Source organism: Lytechinus variegatus, chromosome 13 (assembly GCF_018143015.1).
Source record: "Lytechinus variegatus isolate NC3 chromosome 13, Lvar_3.0, whole genome shotgun sequence".
Lineage (NCBI taxonomy): Eukaryota > Metazoa > Echinodermata > Echinoidea > Temnopleuroida > Toxopneustidae > Lytechinus > Lytechinus variegatus.
Genome location: NC_054752.1, coordinates 18704433 through 18726617, shown reverse-complemented (window position 1 = coordinate 18726617; position 22185 = coordinate 18704433). Strand labels below are relative to the sequence as shown.

General features: G+C 37.8%; 1 protein-coding gene across 1 annotated transcript in view; it reads left to right on the top strand.

Moving 5' to 3' along the window:
• The first annotated feature begins 8553 nt into the window (after nucleotides 1-8553).
• The window catches only part of LOC121426158 (sushi, von Willebrand factor type A, EGF and pentraxin domain-containing protein 1-like), an 84388-nt gene continuing 70756 nt past the window's right edge, over nucleotides 8554-22185 (top strand). Inside the window, 8 exon segments of the mRNA XM_041622342.1 lie at nucleotides 8554-8658; nucleotides 10366-10563; nucleotides 11753-11935; nucleotides 12514-12777; nucleotides 16618-16812; nucleotides 17469-17669; nucleotides 20108-20299; nucleotides 21387-21596. Coding sequence (XP_041478276.1) covers nucleotides 10542-10563; nucleotides 11753-11935; nucleotides 12514-12777; nucleotides 16618-16812; nucleotides 17469-17669; nucleotides 20108-20299; nucleotides 21387-21596 — 1267 coding nt within the window. The 5' untranslated portion in view covers nucleotides 8554-8658; nucleotides 10366-10541.

Sequence of the window (22185 nt, the reverse complement as noted above, 5' to 3'; positions counted from 1 at the left end):
CTGGCGACCCACTTCCTTGGGGATGGTGTGGAAGGGGGGTGTCCCCCCTTCCACGGTAGGGAGCTTTTACAATTTTGCAATTTAAATGGTGCAATCTGGCACATACTTTTAACTCTGATTCCATAAATACATAAGGCAGGATTCAAATAGGTTAATTGATTATTTTTAATGAAGTTCACTTACCTTGAAAAAAAATCCACATTTGTAAGTGCATTATTATGAATACACCCAACATGCACAGTCACACAGACTAAATAAAAATTAAAATACTTTAACATCTAACGCAGATCGTCAGCCACACCGTCGATCTAAGTTAAGTCGGCGCTCGTGTAGTGGTACAGAGACAGTCAGTGTCACCTCAATCACACTCGTTTTAGAAAAAAATGTAATCAAAATTTCGTTCTCAATAGAATACACACAACATAGTTCATAGCACTATATCAATTTATACAAGCATCCTTCCAAAGTCATTCTTACTATCATAATAATGGCATATAAAGGATCTGATCAAAACATATTTTCAAGACAAGACAAGAGACAACTTACCTACCGGCTGAAATCTGAAGTAGAAGTATACTGAGTTGCGCGGGCGCCGGCGCGGCATCTCAGCGCCGTGCCGGTGCCGGCCGGGCCGGCGGGCTATCGCATGGCATGGCTGCTGGCGTTGCATTGACACTCGATCGCTCGTTGTGCCTCGTGCGCACAAAACCCCCGCGTCATAGTAAAATTTCGACGCCACCCGCACTCACACGCGGAATACAGTAAGCCAATCGCAACTCAATATCTTGTCTTTGCGCGGCAAACCGAAACCAATTTGCATTGATGGTATATTAGCTTTGCGCTTGTGTGGTTAAAAACTTTGAAACTTTCGCCTGGCCGGGTTATAATGTTATTGAATATCCGATATAGGCTAATAAACTTTTTTCTCTCTATTTTCGGGGTTCAGCGTGAGAATTCCTATGATCAGCCGTGAGAGTGTGAGAATCGGGTGAAATGCGTGAGACTCACGCAGATTGCGTGAGAGTTGGCAGCCCTGGAACACTATGGACCCTGCCATGGAGAACTTGATCACGGTCGATGTCAGTGACACTGACAGTGAAAGGCACTTCACTACAAGTACTACTACGTCTGTTACGTGTACAACTCCAAGTCCAGAAGAAGCACAAATCCTGACAGCGTTCATAGTTGCATGGTCTAGATATCGACATGGTCTATACGACGCCCATAGCTTCGGACAAAAAAGTAGAGCGAACCTCGCTAGTTTATGCGCTAGCTTGCTGTATCATATCAGGGAGGTGGCCTCCTTTAGCTTAGGCCTACTGGTATCTAACTTACTTAACCCTAAAAAGCCCAAGCTATTTTGAGGTCTCCGTGGCTCAAGGGGCACATTGTGCCCCCCTCCGTAATTTCTATATTTTTCAGCCGATTGCGCTAAAACTTGGCACAGATGTAGAACAGGTCATAATCTAAAAGTTAGTGTCGTTACAATTTCTCAAGGTCACCATGTGGGGGCGCAGTTGCATAAAATATGGCCAATATTATGGAAAATGCAAAAATCAAGTATGACATGCACTTACTCTGGAGGCAGTAAATCTAAAATTAGAAGTGTTTATTACTTCAATATGTGATATTGCATAACTTAAATGATTGGAGAAGCCATCCCATATCTTAAATAAAGATATCTAGTAAATTTAAAGGTCCAAACTTAACACAGAAGTGCAAATTTCCACATAAATAATCCTACTCGTCACAAGGTGGCGCCATTTATATTTTAATAAAAGAATCATTCCTTTAAAAATCATTTGTGTATGAATGAAAATGAATTGGTCATGTTGCAATGATCCTCAAATTTATTAAGAGTTACTTTTTAACTGCAATTTGGGGAATTGAATAATTTTTCCATATTTTTTTATTTTTGCCATACATTTTTATAAAAACAAAGAAAAACAAAAGAACATTTTTTTCCACCAAAATATTATGACAGAAGCATACAGAATGCTTATTTCAATCTTAAATCTAAAAAAAAGAGCCAATTATTTGGTTGCATTTTATGCCTGCATTATGAAGAAAAACAAAAAATTATTCAAAATTTGAAAAACATGCATTCCTAAATATGGTTGCCATGGCAACGGGCTTGTCCTAGGACACTAAATTATGATCGGATATTATCCGCAATAAGATTTTAGGAAAAGTCACCAAATTTGGTGGGAATCGGACGAAAACTCTACGAGTGACGAACAGATTTATGGTAGGGGGGGCACAATGTGCCCCCCCCCCTAATTGCCCTTGGGCTTATCAGGGTTAATTACTGCTTTTCGCCCGAAGCTTCGGGCGTCAATCAACCAACTATCGCGGTGTCAGCTGCACTTCAATAAATGAACAATTCCATCCAAAACTATATAAACCTCTCATAATTCTCTACCACAAAGTATGAATGACTTTTGATATAGTTATTTTTCTTCAAATCCGCGTCTAACTTTAGCTACCTATAGATTACTAACTACATGTACGTCGAAGAATCATAAGCGCTGAGCTGAGCTGAGTAATTTGTACTTAGTATTTCGACCACACCACGTACCATGGATACTATTATATTGCCACTGCATGCACTGTACTCATCTAGCCTACATTATGTGTACGCAGCTAGCCCATATCACATGTACTGCAAGCCTACGCGCAAGCGTAGTGCGGGTGTACTGCGTAAATCATATTCTCTATATTGATAATATCCTCTCGCACTCAGTAGTCGCTTCCTGAGTGAAGTTCTGCAATTTTACGCAGTACGGTAGGGAAAAGAAAGACGCGCCCGGGGTGGACTCGAACCCACGATCTATGGTTCGACGGGCAGACGCGTTACCGAATGAGCCAACAACGCTTCGTATCGTCATGTGATGACAAACCTTATTATTTAATTTGCAAAAATTGAAGCAGTGTATGATTTATTCTTTAAAATACACACACAAAAGAACAGCGAGTGAGTTAGTGAGCTACACCATTAGCCTTTTCATTTGCATAATTATTATCGTGCATTCTTAAAATGTTGGGCAACATACTGTCCACACGTTATTGGTTAAAAGATTATCCAAATCTGGGTGGTTCAGCAATACTGTGTAGTTTTCACCAAAAGCACACATTATTCGTTTGAAATTGCCCAGATAAAGTTTTGACCAAAATTACGAGGAGAGTATGTTGCCCAACACTTTTAAGAGTGTGATGTGCATGCAATTGTTTTGTGGAAATATTATATTTTTTAGTCCGAAATTTCTCATTTTGCATCCAATTGTAATATTTTCAGCAATAAGCTTTTTTTTATTGCACTTTTTTTTTGTTTTACAATTGTAATCAACGAAGATGGTCGCTAAATATCCAAGAATTTAATGATTCAGTCTTCTGGCTTTAAGAATAGACTTAACACTTCTTGAATTTATTTTTGGTAAGATTAGCAAATCGAATACCAAAGTATTATTCCCATCATTGATCCTTTGCTAAAGCCTTAGCAAGGCTTTAAAGGGGAAGTGAACAGTGTGTGGTCTCTCACTGACTGTGTGTCATAAATACATAGTCTTAAAATATACATTTTTCAGACATGTACTTATACTACAGAGATTACATTGACCTATAATTGTATTTGTATAGGGAAACTAAAATGTTTTGAGAGAAAAAGTAATAGTTTTGTTACTTGGTAACATAATTATTGCAGTATAAATGTATGGAGTAGTTAATAAGCATGTTACATTCAAGTGGACTTATATTACTAGATTATACTAGCATTATGGGTAAGGAAACTGGACAGGTATGAGTAGTTGAGGACTCAAGATGGCGCTATTGGTACGTATCTGCTTTGAGAGGATGGACAGAGGGCCATCTGTAGAAGGTAATAAATAACAAATTATAGATACTAGTAGGCACATTCATATGAACTGAAAATAATTAAGTATAGAGTTTTCCCTGAAAAAAATACCGAAGACAGGCAAAACAAAGGTGAACTTTATTTCCTAATTGCACTCACTAAATTGTAGTAAGACTAGTGCCGCACTTGATTTTCATTACAACTATATCCCGTTCACTGACCCATTCATTTCACCATTGATTAATTGATTGACTAATTAATACATTAATTTATATATTCATTCATTCTTAATTTTATGATCTTTTTAACAGAGTCATTCTTGTTGATAACTGCGGTAGCGACGGCCTTCGCATCAGGCGTAGTGTGCATTATTTACTGTGATTTTGGGCCCCCTGGAGGCATGCCAGGTAAGAATTATTTTTGCTTTTTAATCTAACAAATGATTTCATGATATTCATAGCTAAATCTAAGGCTCCCATTCCACAGAGGGGAGACCTTCGAAGGACCTTTGAAAGACCAAAAAATTGGCAAGGCCTTACATCAGTCTCCAAGATCACTGAAATTTGTGGAATGGCTCAGAAAGACTCCTAAAAGAATTGTGAAAGCTAGACTACTTCTTGCCTTACTGGACTTAAGGCCTTTTCACACTTGAATCTTGAATCATCGTTGTAATTATGATTACTATGATTACTCGTGACTGTGATTAGCGTTCGTGATTCTAATCTTATTCTAGTTTGGTTTCACATGTGCTAAATGATATTCGCCATTAGCTTTATTTATCACTGGAATCATTATTCAAATTACGATTTTTTTTACCGTGTGAAAGGGTGGTTTAACAAGTTCTATAGATATCTGTCAATGGTCTTCAGAGATCTGTTAAGCAACAAGCGATCTTTCATAATTCTTTCCATGGACTAGATCCCTGGGCCCGTATTCCATAAACAAGATAGTCTTAGCAATTTGTCTTAGCATTTTGCTTGTCTAAGAAATCTTCCCTAACGATATTCTATAAATTTTAAAAAGTCTCAGATTATATGACCTTCAGCGACCTTCTTAACAAAACAAAATTGCTGCAGGGGTGACTGCAACAAACTTGCAAAAATGTCACTAAAGTTGTTTTTTCTTAAAAATTAGGTTTTTATTGAAACTAATTACAACTATAGTAGTAAGAGAAGAGCATTCATCACCCATATATGGTAAGAATTTTTAATTCAAATTATCTATATTTTAGTTAATTACCAAAAATTTCAATCCTAAACCGAGTGACTTGCACAGTTTTTGTCTCACCTGCGAAGCAGAGTGAGACTATAGGCGCCGCTTTTCGACGGCGGCGGCGGGCGGCCGGCCGTCAACATCAAATCTTAACCTGAGGTTAAGTTTTTGAAATGACGTCATAACTTAGAAAGTATATGGACCTAGTTAATAAAACTTGGCCATAAAGTTAATCAAGTATTACTGAACATCCTATTAGAGTTTCATGTCACATGACCAAGGTCAAAGGTCATTTAGGGTCAATGAACTTAGACCATGTTGGAGGGATCAACATCGAAATCTTAACCTGAGGTTATGTTTTTGAAATGTCATCATAAACTTAGAAATTTATGGACTAGTTCATGAAACTTGGACATAAGGTTAATCAAGTATCACTGAACATCCTGCACGAGTTTCACGTCACATGACCAAGGTCAAAGGTCATTTAGGGTCAATGAACTTTGGCCGAATTGCGGATATCTGTTGAATTCCCATCATAACTTTGAAAGTTTATGGATCTGATTCATGAAACTTGGACATAATAGTAATCAAGCATCACTGAACATTTTGTGCAAGTTTCAGGTCTCATGATTAAGGAAGGTCAAAGGTCATTTAGGGTCAATGAACTTTGGCCGAATTGGGGGTATCTGTTGAATTACCATCATAACTTTGAAAGTTTATTGGTCTAGTTCATTAAACTTGGATATTATAGTAATCAAGTATCTTTGAACATCCTGTGCGCGTTTCAGGTCACATGACCAAGGTCAAAGGCCAATGAACTTTGGCCGAACTGGGTGTATCTGTTGAATTACCATTATAACTTTGAAAGTTTATGGATCTGATTCATGAAACTTGTACATAAGAGTAATCAAGTATCACTGAACATCCTGTGCGAGTTTCAGGTCACATGATCAAGGTCAAAGGTCATGTAAGGTCAATGAACTTTGGCCGATTTTGGGGTATTTGTTGAATTACCATCATAACTTTGAAAGTATGTTGGTCTAGTTCATAAAACTTGGACATAAGAGTTATCAAGTATCACTGAACATCCTGTGCGCATTTTAGGTCACATGACCAAGGTCAAAGGTCAATGAACTTTGGCCATAATGAGGTATCTGTTGAATTACCATCATAACTTTGAAAGTATGTTGGTCTAGTTCATAAAACTTGGACATAAGAGTTATCAAGTATCACTGAACATCCTGTGCGCATTTTAGGTCACATGAACAAGGTCAAAGGTCAATGAACTTTGGCCATAATGAGGTATCTGCTGAATTACCATCATAACTTTACAAGTTTATTGATCTGACTTTTGAAACTTGGACATAAGAGCAATCAAGTATCACTGAATATCCTGTGTAAGATTCAGGTCACATGATCAAGGTCAAAGGACATGTGAGGTCAATGAACTTTGGCCACCGTGACATATTTTGGGGGTATTTGTTGAATTATCATCCTATCTCTGTAAGTGTATTGGTCTAGTTCATAAAAACGTGGAAATAAGAGTAACCAAGTATCACTGAACATCTTGTGCGAGTTATAGTAGTTTTCAAAGTCAGCACTGCTGCTATGTTGTACTGCGTGATGCAGGTGAGACGGCCAGAGGCATTCCACTTGTTCTGTTATGTTTTCGCGAATTCTGCGCTAATTTAGTCCATTTTTGGAACGGATGAAACGGAAGGAGCCTCGCCAGAAATTTTGCTCGTCCGCCATGTCCTTTGTGAATTCATTTTTGCGTCCATCAGCCAGTGGGACCAGGCCTTTAGGGTGCAGGGTGCATTATAACACGCAAAATGTGGTCCCATTGATCAGTTCATTGTGTATTTTAGTATGCAGTTATCAACATCATATTTGATCATGTTGATAAAATTTTATTAATATTGGACTATTTGCAGATACCACTCCTCCAAATTACAAAGGAGTGTATGAGATCTGTGATATGCCATCTTCTACTAAGCATTTGGGAATTCGAAAAGCTGTGAGACCAATAACAAAATTCTGGGATAATCCGGAGGCAAGTGATAAAGAGAGCCCACCTGTCCAAATCGACGAGTAAGTCCAATTTTATGTTTTTTTTTTCATGTATATAAGTCTATCCAGGTAGGACAAAATATAATACAAATATCATAATATAGAATATTATAGAGATATGGTTAAACAAAATGCTAAATATTTGGTCAGTATAATAAAGAAAACATTTTAAAACAACATGAAGCATATCAATAAAACTTGATTAAAGCTTCCTCTCAACATTACAACATTATAAGAAAAATCACAAGGTTCGCCCTAGTCACTATAATGCTAGGTTGACACTGCCGATCAGATCAACTCGATCAAACCCGATAAAGCCATTTTTGCCTGATCAGGCTCGGTCGGCAAGGAAACTCGGGTTCAGTTTACCTTGATCGGCTTCACTCTTGCTATCTATCCGATAATTTTTGACATGTCAAAAATATTCGAATAGGAGGGCGCGAGCACTAACAACTCGAGTAGTGATCGAGAACCGGTTGAGTTGATCGAGAAGCGGTCGTATAAGAATCTATTTCGGTCGTGATGCATTTCTCAAAACGCCTGGTTCCCGATCACCTTGATTTATACTCGAACACTACACGATCTTTTTTTGATCAACTAGATCCCCAAAAGACCAGGTTTCATTAACATCTCGATCGCTAAAAAATGATTCAGGACAATTATCGATTGTTACTCGACTATACACAATTGTCCGTCGATTGATAAAGGACCATAATGCTCTGCATGCTCTCTCACGAAAAATAAAGCCTAAATATATCTTACCGTAATCAGAAATCACTTCAAAAAGGTTTTGCTCTATTTTACTGTATATACTTTGCTCCGCCGCCCTTCTTTTTGTCTCCCCATCCTCATATACCAATTGAACAGCAACTTACGTGCCCCCCCCTCCACCACGCTTACCATTCCGTTTTTTCCGGCTTCGCCACTAATTATTTCATTTCTTCGGATTAACGAACCTTCGGAACAACGAACCTTATTTCGTTTTCGGATTATCGAACCTTCGGAACAACGAACCTTATTTCGTTTTCGGATTATCAACCGTCGGAATAACGAACCCTTTTTCGTTTTCGGACCAACGAACCTTCGTAATAAGGAACTTTATTTCGTTTTTGGACTGACGAACCTTCGGAATAACGCTACAAATGTTCGGAATAACGAACCCTTTTTCGTTTTCGGCTTAAAGAACATCGAGGTATACCGTATATAGGCAATTTACGTGTTTCGGAATTAGGAACATTCGGAATAACGAACCTTTGGAATAACGAATCTTCGGAATTACAAAGTGTAACCGAATATTCTGTTGGGGGATTGATGACCAGACCAATTTCATATCAAGCGCCCCTACAGTCTGTTCTAATAATCATTTTCCAAGCTGACTTCTACTGTCTTTCTCTCTGCCTTTATCTTAAATAGACCATTTCTGCCAACGGAGTTTGGAACTGGCCTATATGAATTTGCGTATGTTGCAAAGGACAGCGCTCTCAGTCGGAACACAAACATATGTAAAGTACGATTCAAAGTTGAAGGTATGTTTGACACGTTTGATATACTTTATTACTTTGCTTAAATATACCCAAATAAAGTTGTACCATGTGTAGCGCGCAGAGGGGGGGCACTCAGTATATAATGCATAGTGGGTATGTGCCGCGGAGGGGACCCCCATTTTTACACTCAAATTTCCGTTCCGAGGCATAGCATTTTTGTCTTATTGAGAATAAGAACAAAGAAAGCCGCTCCAGAGCATAGCATTTTCTTCTTCTCGAGAAAAAAAAGAAGAAAAAAAAAATCCACTCCAGGGCTTCGCATATTTTCCGCTACGCCTCTCCGGTCACAATTTGGGTGAAAAGCGGCTGCAGCTCGCTTTCCGACCATCGCCTCTGCGCTAGCGCGCCCGTAAGTCATGCCGCCGGGCTAGCTGCATGTACGTTTCATAGGGATGCATACGCAGGCGACCCATTCCAAGGACCCCCGTTTTCACAAACATTTGTAGTTCCGAAGCCCGTTCCGAGGACCCTCCTTTTTACAATGTGCCCGCTCCAATTAGGCCCCCGTTTTTTGTCTCGGCCGCGGCACACCCCTACCACTTTTTGGTCGAGTGCCCCCCCCCCCCATGTTTCCTTTAATCGTACAGAAATCGAACTAAATCTCTTCTATTATCATGAATCTATACTAGACCACACTCTGAAATAATGTTACATAATAATATTAAAACGATTTATATAATTTGTAAGGCACTTGAACCGATCTTTTATTTGTGCATGATGGTTTTCTTACCATCATGGTTAAGCACCGGTATTGTACTCAAAAGCAATTAATGGTAAAAGGTGCAGTTTCATGTTAACGAAATTAAATATGGAAAATGATTCCCTACAAATCTAATATTGAAAAATCAGGGACCGCGGAATGGTTTTCAAAGTGGAGGGGGTGGGGGGGGGCTGACCATGCAAAAATCACAATCACATGGTCATTTTTACGTTTTTTGTACCCCGCTTCCGCGGCCCCTGAAAATGTCCGTGCCATGCTAATTATGTCTATTTAGCTCGCCATGTCTTAGCTGCTGGTGAAGGTTGCAAATGCTTAATATTAGGAGGGCTATACGACTAGTCAAATACTCATCAGGGTCTCCATTAATTAGAGTTGCTATTGAGTCCATAATAAACGATGAGGTTTGGTAGCCGTTATCAAAGAAGCTATACAGGGCGTCCCACAAAAAAACGAAACCGAGGTTTAGCGATGTTTTATCATAACTTAATCACAAATGAAATATACAAATGATTTATAATTTTAAAGCTTAGAGTGTCTTCTTTCAGCTGATATAACTTACAATATTTTTCATCCACGCATGAGTGAGTAAAATCAATTTGAAGAAAGGATAGCAAAATGTCATTTGGCGGGGGTATCAAAATTTCAAAAAGACAATCACATGCCCAAAAGGTTCAATATCTACCCTTTAATTTGCATGGTTCAAAAACATGGATCATAAGCAAGATAGACTGGATGGCATCATGGCACACTACTCGACTTTTAATGAGGTTAAAAAAAAATTGTTTGAGAGATCACAAAAGAAAAGATGAAATTTATGGAGATCTTCCACCTATCTCCACCACTAGTAGTAATAAAACTTAGTTCATACATTCTCGGATGCGTCCGATTTGGAGTAGTACCATCTATATTTCTAATACTTATGGAGAATAGAACGATTTCTACGTTTGTCAATTATTTCTCTTGTGCAGTCAAGACGTGTTCGGTTATCGGTCATCCACACAACGGCTTTCATGACTGTCCTCGGATAACGGAGTACCTGGTTTTAGGGACAACTTGCCGATACTTCTGCAATGAAGGTTATAAATTGCAAGGCCCATCTCGTCAGGAATGTGATGGAACAGTAGCCACATTAAGCTGGACACCAATGCAAGCACCGATCTGCCAAAGTAAGTGATAGTCATCTTTCTATTATGTCAGATAAATGCAATTTCTGGAACATGTTAAATGACAGTTTTTAGTCTCGAATCAAGGTCTCTACGATAGTTTATACATACAGGGAATTAGCGGGGAGGGGGGGGGCTAACCTTCTATTTTCCTGTTTCCAGTATGAGTAATAAATGTTCAGCCCATCTTCCGTTATGCTTTATTCTAGCCTGATTATTTTCTCGTCACTTTCTCTATAATTAGAAGACGCAAACTACTCCCTCTGGGACTACACATTCAAATAGTATAGTGATTGATGTAAAAATACTATTTAAGTAGCTACTGAGTCAATGTACCTTCGAATGTAACATGAGTAATCATAGAATAACTGCATATTTTGGTAACAGTTGATCACTCAACCACCCCTGCTTGAAAGAACATAGCCATGACAGTGTCACACAGAATCTCTCATAGTGGAGTATGTGAAAATACTATTCACTCTGTTAAAATGCTCAAATTCGACAGTGACTCCTAAACAACGGGATACTGTTTACATCGTGTACTTTCACATTTTCGACTATGTGAATACATATTGATGTGATTTTACATTGTGTTCACACTGTGCGATACTGTGTTCTATCGAGTAGAGACATGCGCTCGATTATGTTACCGCGATATTCTGGTTATAAACATGACACTTATTTGATTTCAAATGTTGGTAAATTGCGCATTCTGGTAACAAACTAGTATTTTTTAAAGCAAAGTATACCGTTACAAGGTGGAGTATCTTTTTAGATTCTTTTAGAAAAAAATGTTGGTTTAAGGTGCCAGCAGATGTCCATTGAACACAGTACAGCAGTTCTGCATTTGGAATGGGTTGAAATGCAGCTCTCTTTTACACTAAACTGTGCACTCAAAACCGTCGTTAGCGAGATCAATGAATTCTATAGAAGCGAGAATATGATATTGATTTCTTATTCTGCACATTTGAATGGGAATAACTCTTTTAATCTAGGAATCAATTCAACCTTATGTCTTGGTACATTTACATAGTCGACTTGATTCAATATAAAATTACTAGTTTGATGCCGATTGTTTTTTCCATTAGAAATGAAATCCCTCCCACATTGTCAGAAACATTTGCATTAATCCCGACTTTTATTTATTTATTTATTTATTTGACTCTTTCTGTCTTCTTATTTTGGCAAACAGGAATAACTTGTGGTCCATTGGAACACCCTTTGCATGGTTCGGTATCATGCACACAGGGTGACTATTACTTCAGCATATGTTCTTATAGTTGTGAGCAAGGATATGGTCTCGAACCAGGAGTGGTGTCAAATCTCGTTTGCCTGTCATATGGTTGGTCTGGAGTGCCAGCTACAGAATGCACAGGTGGGTTAGTGAAAACAACGATCATGATGGTGACATTTGATTTTTTGGCCATAAGATACGTCGGAAAGTCGCTCGCACGTTGCGTCACAACTCACAAATTAAAAAAATAAATCAAAATTCTATAAATAACCTTTTCACTCTTTTATGGATTTTTCTTAAGCCTTCGGCAATATTTTCTTTTGTTAATTTTTCTACCTATTTTGCAATAAACCTTTTTTGTCGGGGGTGAACATCCCCTTTCAGCATTATAATAAAATAACAAAATCTAAAAGGACATTTAAATTGTTGTTCCTTTATTAACGCCGCGGCTGTTTATCCGAGTGGCTTATCATAATAAGATGGTTGTTGTCTGGTAAGTACTGGATATAAATATTATGTATTTTACTTTGGAAAATATGCTCATGCTTAAATACTTTGTTACAACTATCATCTTGTCTGCACAGAAAGAGTGGACAATTGTGTTTGTCACGGGGGTAGGACTGAATGTCCTTGATATGCTCATTTTGATTAATTATCGCAGTCAATGAAATTTATCCATATTCACCATTAATGTAATTAAAATCTATATTTCCGTTTAGATAATGAAAGTCCGGTATTATCTGGATGCGAATCTCAACCTTTGATTCACCGATTTTTCCTCCCGGCCAATGAAAGTGCGTCAGTCTTCAATTGGACTGTCCCAATCGCTTCTGACAATGGTGGTGAAGAGCTAAACGTTAATGAGCCAAATTATCCCAAACCCGGCGTAGATGAACTGGAGGCTGACTATTACAATTTAATCTACTCAGTCACAGATGGCAATGGCAACATCGGGACATGTAGTGTACTTCTCATTGTGTCAGGTAATAAAAAGACGCACACCCCTAACATGCAGGCCTAATCAAATTCAAATTTGAAAAAAAGTATAAATTGCTATCGCTTTTGTATTAACTTTATAAAGGTGCCGTGGCCGAGTGGCTATACATGGAAAGTCGGTTATCGAACGAACGTTCGATCTCCGGCCGCGGCACCTTTGCCCGTTAGCAATTTAAGCTAGGCATTAAATCTACAATGCTCTTTTATCCTGCTTTCAAACAAATTGAAATGCTATATGCATTAATATTGGTAACTAGGTGTGCACTTGAGTCATAAAAAGAACAATTTATTTGCTTTCATATACTCATTATAGTGGCGCGCCGCGGGTCACAGCAAAAAAATTGAGTCAATTGTCAAGTATACTGACCTAATAAATAGATACATTTTAAGGACTGCCACTAAAGGGATATGTTTCTCATTGATCAAATAATGCCAGCGCGAGCTGAAATTTTTGATATTCTAACCTAAAAACGGGGACATTATAAACAATTTTTGTAATCATGATACCGTTGATACGTACTTGTCTCACTGACAAAACAACAATGCGAGGAAATGTTTGTATATATTTACCTCAAACAGCTAGGGAAATTTTAAGGACTATTTTAAAAATAAAATTCATGAAGAGCATACAATCAGAGTTGCATGCGAACGCCAAACGCTTGCAGGGTGGCCGTAGCGGGGGGGGGGGGGGGGGGGGGGTGTATGGGGTGTGACCCCAGGGGGCCACTTCCATTCACGACCATGGGGTCTCGAAAAGCACCCTTAACACGTAATTTCCATATTCTGAAAATGCACCCCTTAACAAGTATTGGCGTGTGAAACCCTACCCTTAACAAGTATTGGAAACAAATTAAACGATACTCTTGGCAAATATACCCTGAAATGAACCCCTAAACAAGTACAGGAATGTTTTATTGTTACGGGTCCTTTGGTCGTCGGCTTTACCTTATTTGGTTTTGTTCGACCCCACCTTCTACACCTCGCGCAACACGGAATCTAAATACGAAGTGTTGGGGCAAAAAGGACATCCTTTATAAAAAAAAAATGATTTTGTTTTATCAACCCCGCAAATTCGACCCTGAACACGTAATTTTCTTAGCGAAATAGATACCATTTTTTCATTATTTTTGTGTTTTTGATACCCTTATCACGTTACGTACGTAACATGCCCTATCGTGAAAAAGACATCCTTTTTACGTGTTTTTGGGTCGCGCATGGTATCCTCTCGTCAATGTAAGTGTCCCCCGGGCAGTAGCGGACCGTGACCCGGCCGGAGGAGACAAAACATTGGGGGGGGGTACTGTATTGTTTGTGAACAATGCCGTGCCCCCCATGCTTTGTATCCTCGGGGTCACGGTCCGCCACTGCCCCCGGGGATGTGACACCCCCAACATTCATGGCAGTCGGAAAATTCATTGTTGGCAAAATGAAGGATAGAGGAGAAAAAAAAAAGAGAAAGAAGGGGAAAGAAAGAAAGAAACAAAGTAGGAAGGAGGAAGGAATGTGAAAAGGATAGAAAGGAAAGAAAGAACATTCAAAGAAGGTTGTGGTGAAAACTGCAAGGGTAGACTGTAGGTTTGTTATTACACGTGACTACTTGTACTGAAAAAGCTATGGCTGCTAGCAAGATGACGGAGCACTGATGTGATGATGTTGTTGCAAGGCTAACCTAATAAATGTCTGTTGTATATACGTTATAAAGAACCGACTACTGGTCTGTTATTTGCATGATAAGTTCAACGCAAAGGTTACAGAATGTAGATTTATTTTCTATAAAAATACTACCAGTTGCCAACCCCAAGTCCATGTAGGCAGGCTTAAAATATCAGCAAATCAGCAAGAATACAAAGGGGAAAAAGACGGAGCTATAAAATACAAAGTAAGCCCCCCCCCTAAAAAAAACCTAAGAGTTTAGAAATTATACCACAAATAGGACGATTTGAGTTTTGTAAAATAATGAGAGGCATGCAGGACTAGGTAAAAAAATGGGTTTGGGTGAATTTCCAAAGTTGAAGTTAAATTATTAAAGCCATAGTATAGTTGGTAAATCATGGAGTGGGTTATTAAGTAAAGTGGCAAAATCTATAGGCTCTACCAGTCGGTCAAGTGCTTTAGATCTGGAAAGAAAAGAATGACAAGACTTAAAGACTGGTAAATCATGTTCAGCCATGTGCAGTTGACAAATTCATGATGCCAAGTCAACAAGTTTTGCAGTTGGCAAAAAGCACAAAGATGTACTAAGTTAGTAGGCCTACATATTACATATATTACATAACCTTTTTTCTAACTTTATGAAACATATTTTACTTAAGGCCTGTGTGGTCATCACTATTTTGCTCGCTGTATATTGTCTATTTAAAGGACAAGTCCACCCCAACAAAAACTTGATTTGAATAAAAAGAGAAAATTCAACAAGCATAACACTGAAAATTTCATCTAAATCGGATGTAAAATAAGAAAGTTATGACATTTCAAAATTTCGCTTCATTTCACAAAAATTGCTATATGAACGAGCCAGCTGCATCCAAATGAGAGAGTTGATGATGTCATTAACTCACTATTTCTTTTGATTTTTTATTGTTTGAAATATGAAATATTTTGATTTTCTCGTCATTGTCATGTGAAATGAAGTTTCATTCCTCCCTGAACACGTGGAATTCCATTATTTTAACATTTGTGCTTAAGGCAAGGAGGTCCTAATCGTCAAATTCGTAAAAATTGAAATATTGTATAATTCAAACAATAAAAAACAAAAGAAATAGTGAGTGACATCATCAACTCTCTCATTTGGATGTAACTGGCTCGTTCATATAACTATTTTGTTAAAAATAAGCGAAACTTTGAAATGTCAAAACTTTCTTATTTACATCCGATTTTGATGAAATCTTCAGCATTGTGCTTGTCTGAATTTTCTCTATTGATTCAAATCAACATTTTTCTGAGGTGGACTTGACCTTTAATGAGATAAATAATCCTGTTCAAAGGGATTAAATGATACTCCCGTTTTCAAGTCAATATACACCCATTATTTTTCCTCGCACTTCGAGCTTCAATTATTCTACGTAGAACATACTGTGCATGATTGCCCCCATTAAGGTCTGAATATAAAACATTTCCGTTCAATGCTTATGTTCGCATTAGTGGATTGGTGAGAAATATCTGCCCGTGAATTCCTGATCTGAATATAAAAAAAAATTGGTTAGTGAAATCATAGTTTATGGTCCTTATGAATTCCTACAAAAAAGGTCTTAATATATATATTGAAAAATAACAACAACAGACAATGCAAGCAGCAGGAATGATGAACACATAGCAAGCAACCCATGTTTTATAAAGATATGAAAAAATATCTTACGTAATATAATATGATATAATATGTATATATATATATATATATATAATATAAAATAACATGACATATTATATATCATATAATAATATAACACGATATATTACAATATACTATGATATACAATGATTGTATATCATAGTATATTATGATTATAGACATAGAAGGAGAAGAAAACATTAGTATATATGATTGAATCAGTTTCTTCCCCCCGCTATGTTTTTCTTCTTTCTCCTTTTTTCTCCTTTCCTCCGTAGGAGGGAGGGGGGGGCACGTGCCCCCCGCCCATACTTAAGCCACTGACTCGTTGAATATTTGCATGGGCTTAGATTTGCATCTGGATATTCCTTTTTTGTGATTCCTGATCGACCGACCCACATACTATAAAGACCTTCTGCTTGCATAATCGTAATTATTTATCACCATAATTTTCATCACTATAATCATTTTAGATTTTGATTGTCATTAAAATCTGCAGAAATTCGCTGTGATCCTCTGCCAATCCAAGCAGGTCTCCAAGCCTTCTGCAGTCATGGAAACCTGATGGGTTCTTTCTGCCATTTCTCTTGCATTGACGGATACTACCTGGAGGGGAACAACCATGCCAAGTGCCAGCGAAGGAACTCGGGTTCTAAGCAAGGCGATTGGTCAAATCCAACTCCCAAATGCACAGGTATATGTTGTCCCCACTGATCTGGTTGTCCCTGTCTTTCATTGTCATGCATGATTAGCCTGTGGAGTTCTGGGGGGGGGACACTCAGTATATATTGCATAGTGGGTATGTGCCGCGGGGCTAGCTGCATTCACGTATGCCTGTTCCATAGGGATGCATTCGCACTCACACGCAGGCGACCCGTTGATCGTTCTCATAAACATTTGTAGTTCCAAAGCTCGATCGTGCCGAAGTCCCTCCTTTTTAAAATAAGCCCTCTCCAAGGCCCCCGGTCTATCCCGCGGCAGATACCTACAACTTTTTGGGGTCGAGTACCCCCCCCCCCCCCGGCTGGGTTCTTGCAAGGAAACGTTTTTTTGCGCCGGTTTGCGCCATCATATTAAAAATTTCAAATGCAAATTTATGGGAGATTTGAACTGAAGCAAAGCAGACCATCAATCGATTGCAAATTACAACGGAATGCGTGACTTACAGTTGATTTTAAGTGGAAACACTCAAGTCTCTAAAAAAAAGCCGCCTCGCAAAGACGCAATGCGGTTCTCGAGGACACCGTGTTTATTATCGTGCCTCGTTAGATTCGGAACTTCGGAAGCGATCTTGTAGTCTCTGATAACATCTTTCTTTTCCTGTTTATTTCTTTTAAAAATCAATTGTAGAGGTCCATTGTGATTCAGCCCCAGAACTAGAAAATGGCTTTTTATCATTTGGATTTTGTGACACGAGATATCTATCCCTATGTGTCTACGATTGTTCTGAGGGATACACCATTAGGAATCGCATACTCCAGTGCATTGGTGTGCCGGGAACCAACTCCGCTTCATGGATACCACCAGGGGGTGATGGACCGGTGTGCGAAGGTATAGTTATCAGTCCATTTCCATTGGTTTGTGGTGCATGGTGCTGCATTCTCCTATGATAATTGGAGTGTTTTGATATCACTCCCGATCCCTGCTACCTGACGAATCTATTTCCCCTTATTTTATTTTGCAGCACAGGTGAGTATCCTTTAAACAGATACATGTAGATTGAAGTAAACAATTATTATGTTCATGGGCATGATGGGTGTCGATTGGCGTAGATGGTGGGAGGGGGGGGATGACATATTTTTTTGTTCTTTTATTTTAAGGAGGGGGATCAGGGACTTCATGCACGATTCTAAAATTTTGAGGGGTAAGACATTTTGCTTGTAGGGCAAAATTTACAACAGAAAGTAAGAACATGAAGAATGAGAGAAGTGAGCCAGCAAAAATTTCACGTTTTCTATCACAAAATCTAATTTTTATAATCGGGATAAAATAGTTTTTGACATGATATTTTGGATTATATATTATATTCTTATATGAATATATTATATCTTGCCCTTTTATTTCCTTGTAGTTGTATCCTACTTTTTTGGTTATGGAACTTTACTTATTATTACTATCATTTTTTTTTTTTTTTTTGGGGGGGGGTGGTCCATGGCCCCCAAGCCTAACATTGATCTGTATACAAACTTGTAGGGGGAGGGGTAGTCCTTAAGACTGAAGTTTTAAGTATTATTTTTAGCTTTATTTCTACAACAAGATGCTAGGCATGCACTTAAATGAGGATCGTCTTTGTTTGTGGAGCGGTGATGGCCGCACCCTTTCGAGAAAATTGCATTGGGGATCTTTCTCAAAAGTATTGGTTGAGGGAGAGGGGTATTTTTACGAAAGTCTGTGTTTAGTAGTCTTCTTAACCAGTTCTATGAAAATTATTGATCAGATAATAAGTACAATATAATTACTAGCAATGTACAGATGGGGAGGCCAAGGTCTTTTGGTGCCCCCCCCCCTCCGAAAAAAATTACTGAATTTACGACCAAGAAAAAGGAAAAGAAAAGGGAGAAGGGTGAAATATTGTGTCAACATCTCATACAATATTATTGATGTTTGTCTTGCCTGCATAGCAGAGCGAGACTACAGGTCAATGAATTTAGGCCATATGGGGGGGGGGGGAATCAATTTCAAAATCTTAACCTAAGGTTATGTTTTTGAATGTCACCATAACATAAAAAGTATATGGACCTTGTTCATGAAACTTAAGGTAATGAAGTATTACTAATTATCCTGCCCGAGTTCAGGTCACATGACCAAAGGTCATTTAGGGTCAATGAATTTTGGTAATGTTGGCAGTATTTGTTGAATTAGCAACATAACATGTCACATTAGGGTAATCAAGTGTATTGTTTTGCACACATCTTTTACCACATTATCATGGTCAATTTGGGTTAATGGACATAGTATTTCATTATCATGTTTTCTTTTGTGAATAATTATCTGTTTTCAAAGTCAACATTGCTGCTATATCGAATCGCGTAATGCGGGCGAGACTGCCAGAGGCATTCCAATTCTTTGTAATAAAAATGTTGAAATGTTTGTTTGCATGTAAACACCTTTTCATTAGATTTTACCTGATATAGTATATCTGACCTCAAAAGTTTTGGCTCCTTACGCAACTGATTATTAGGAGAAAAAGAAGAGAACTTGCAATTTTTCTGGGAAATGTTTGAAAAATATGATGGAGCTTGGATGTCAGTGAAATCTAGAAAAACAAATACACTAGAAAATTTAATGCATCTCTTTAAAATTCTGCAAAGATTTTATTATTTATTTATTCATTTATTTATTTATTTATGTGTTATTCATTTATTTATTCATTTATTTGTTATTTATTCATTTTTTTTGGGGGGGGGGGTTGGGGTATGCAATAGATTATCATTATGGCTAGTGGATTGAAAGAGATAGGCCTGCCAGTGCCACCTGACACAAAGGTTTGATTTGATTTATTTTGATTTATTTAATTGAACATGGTAAAAAGCCCTCGATCAGCCAGTGGCTGGTTTTCAGAGAGGCTGTGCAATATACAAACAATAGAAAGAATAACAAATCATAACAAAGTAAAACAAAAATCTATATACAAAACCAAAGAGGGAGGATGAAACAAAACATAAATAAATCAATAGAGAAAAACAAAATCAAAATAGTAAAACAAAAAAAACCCCACACAATTGTAACAAATATAAAGAGAAAGTTTTGTAAAAATAGGATAATCAAGATTTCATGACTTTTTCAATATCAGATTCAAATCAAATGTTATCCCAGGTTGACTGGGATAACTTTAAGGCAAGTTGATCAGATGCCCCTGTACCCACTTGCACCATTATCACAGCCCACCTTTCACACAACCACGTACGTACAAGTGAAAGAAGGGGTGGGGAGAGCTGGGTTCAGAAAAATGATTGTTGCAATTTTCTGCATTTTATCTTTATTTCTAGTACAAACTTGTGACATACCGCCGCTTTATAGTATCCTTGAGGTGACCAACGGAACGTGCGAAGAATCTTCCTCTGTTCCAGTCAATGAAATATGTTCCTTTGGATGCGTGAATGGATACGCTTTGAAAGGGGATGGCGTTATTCAGTGTGGCCTGGATGGATCGTGGTTGCAACCAATCCCAGAATGTGAACGTAATTAAGGCATACTTTATTTTTTGCGTAACAGGATAACTAGTTTGACAGTTATTGCACTTTTATTCTAATGAAAAAATTGCAGTCAAATCTAAATCTTTGGCGAGTTGGGTGCAAGTGAAGATTTCACTGATAGATTAAATAATATTAGCTTTAAAGAAAATAAAAGATATCCAATCCAGTTTTTACTGGTTCAGAAACCATGGGCTTTATATGATGTAAAGAAAAGAACAATTTTTTCTTGTTATTCTCTATGTAATAAAACTAGATTATTAAATTTGGATATGCTTTTGAAATTCTTACTTCAATGCTTGCTTCAAATTTTCCATCAAAATTTGTTTGATGCTAAAAGCTTAGAAGAGTAAATACTGGTTTTATTGTCTCGCCTACCAGAGGTGAAGCCGAGACTTAGGAATTCAAATGTCGTCCGTCCGTCATCCCTCCATCGTCCGTCCATCACAAACCTGTAATTACACCTAATGTCACAACCGTAAGTCGCTTTTCGACCAATCTTAGATGGTAGATGGACGTGGGGACCTGCATGTTACGCTGCATTCGGAGGACACATGGTAAGGTCAAAGGTCATTTTCAGGTCAACGTTAAAGTTTACATGCAAGACTCTATTACACCTAACTCTGCAACCGTAAGTTGCTCTTCAACCAAACTTTGATGGTAGATGGACTTGGGGGACCTGCATGTTATGCTGCAGTCAGAGGTCACACGATAAGGTCAAAGGTCATTTTGAGATCAACGTTAAAGTTTACGTGCAAGGCTCTTATGACAAGTGTTATTCCATCCCAGTCATTTCACAATGAAGTTTCAGTATAATTCTCTTGCGTGCCCTCGCAAATCACGATATTTCTGGTTACTTTCATAAGTGGGCGAGACACAAAATTGCTTTTGCCTTGTTGAGTGAATGACAAACTATTCATTATTGATTCATGAATGTACTGCAGAAACTCCTGCAAAAAATAAAACTAACAGTAATTTAGAAATAAAAATACATATCTCTGTCTTCAAGTAATCAACAGTATGCGATGAAATAGCTTTGCCAAATCTGAGGTAAATTCCCTAACTGTATTTATAGCTATCACTTGTCCCCCAATACCGGAGCCTATAAACGGAGGAATTAATGGATGCCCTCTGCAGATAAATGTTGAGTATGGATCTACCTGCAGTGTCTTCTGTGACGTTGGGTTCAAGCCTATCAATGAAAGCGACCCTGTTCACCGTACCTGTGACAAAGATGAAGATGACATAGGGTTTTGGAATGAGGGTGGAATAGTAGCATGTGCTGGTGAGTTCTAAATTCCATTTAGCTTGTAACATCTTACCCTGTGGCATATGTGATGCAAAAAATTTATAATAATTAGGTTCTTTCTCTAATTTCAATTTGTAATTGATCTAATTTAAATAGTAATGATGATGATAATAATACTGCAATGATAATGATAATGATGATAATGATAATAATAATGATTATCATGATAATGATGATTATGATAATATTAATAATAACAATGATAATATTACTAATTATAATGATAATAATACATCATCATAAAACTACATAATACATTTTTGCACGGAACGGAATAAAAAACAGGAATCCTTTAAAAATGCATCAATCATGCCCAATTGAACAGGACGATATTGGTCTATCTAGACAGTAAATTATCGAATGCCAAATAAGTCTGATGTGGCCTAGACTTGAACTTGCGCCCATCTGGTTAGGAGGCGCACACTCTACAAAGCAAGTCAATTAAGACACCGGTGTAAGTATACTGTGATGTATTAAAGCATTTAGCTCAAGGATTCCAACATGAATACAGCACACATGAATTATGGCAGTTCAACATGACAATTTCGAGAATTTATGTAATTTA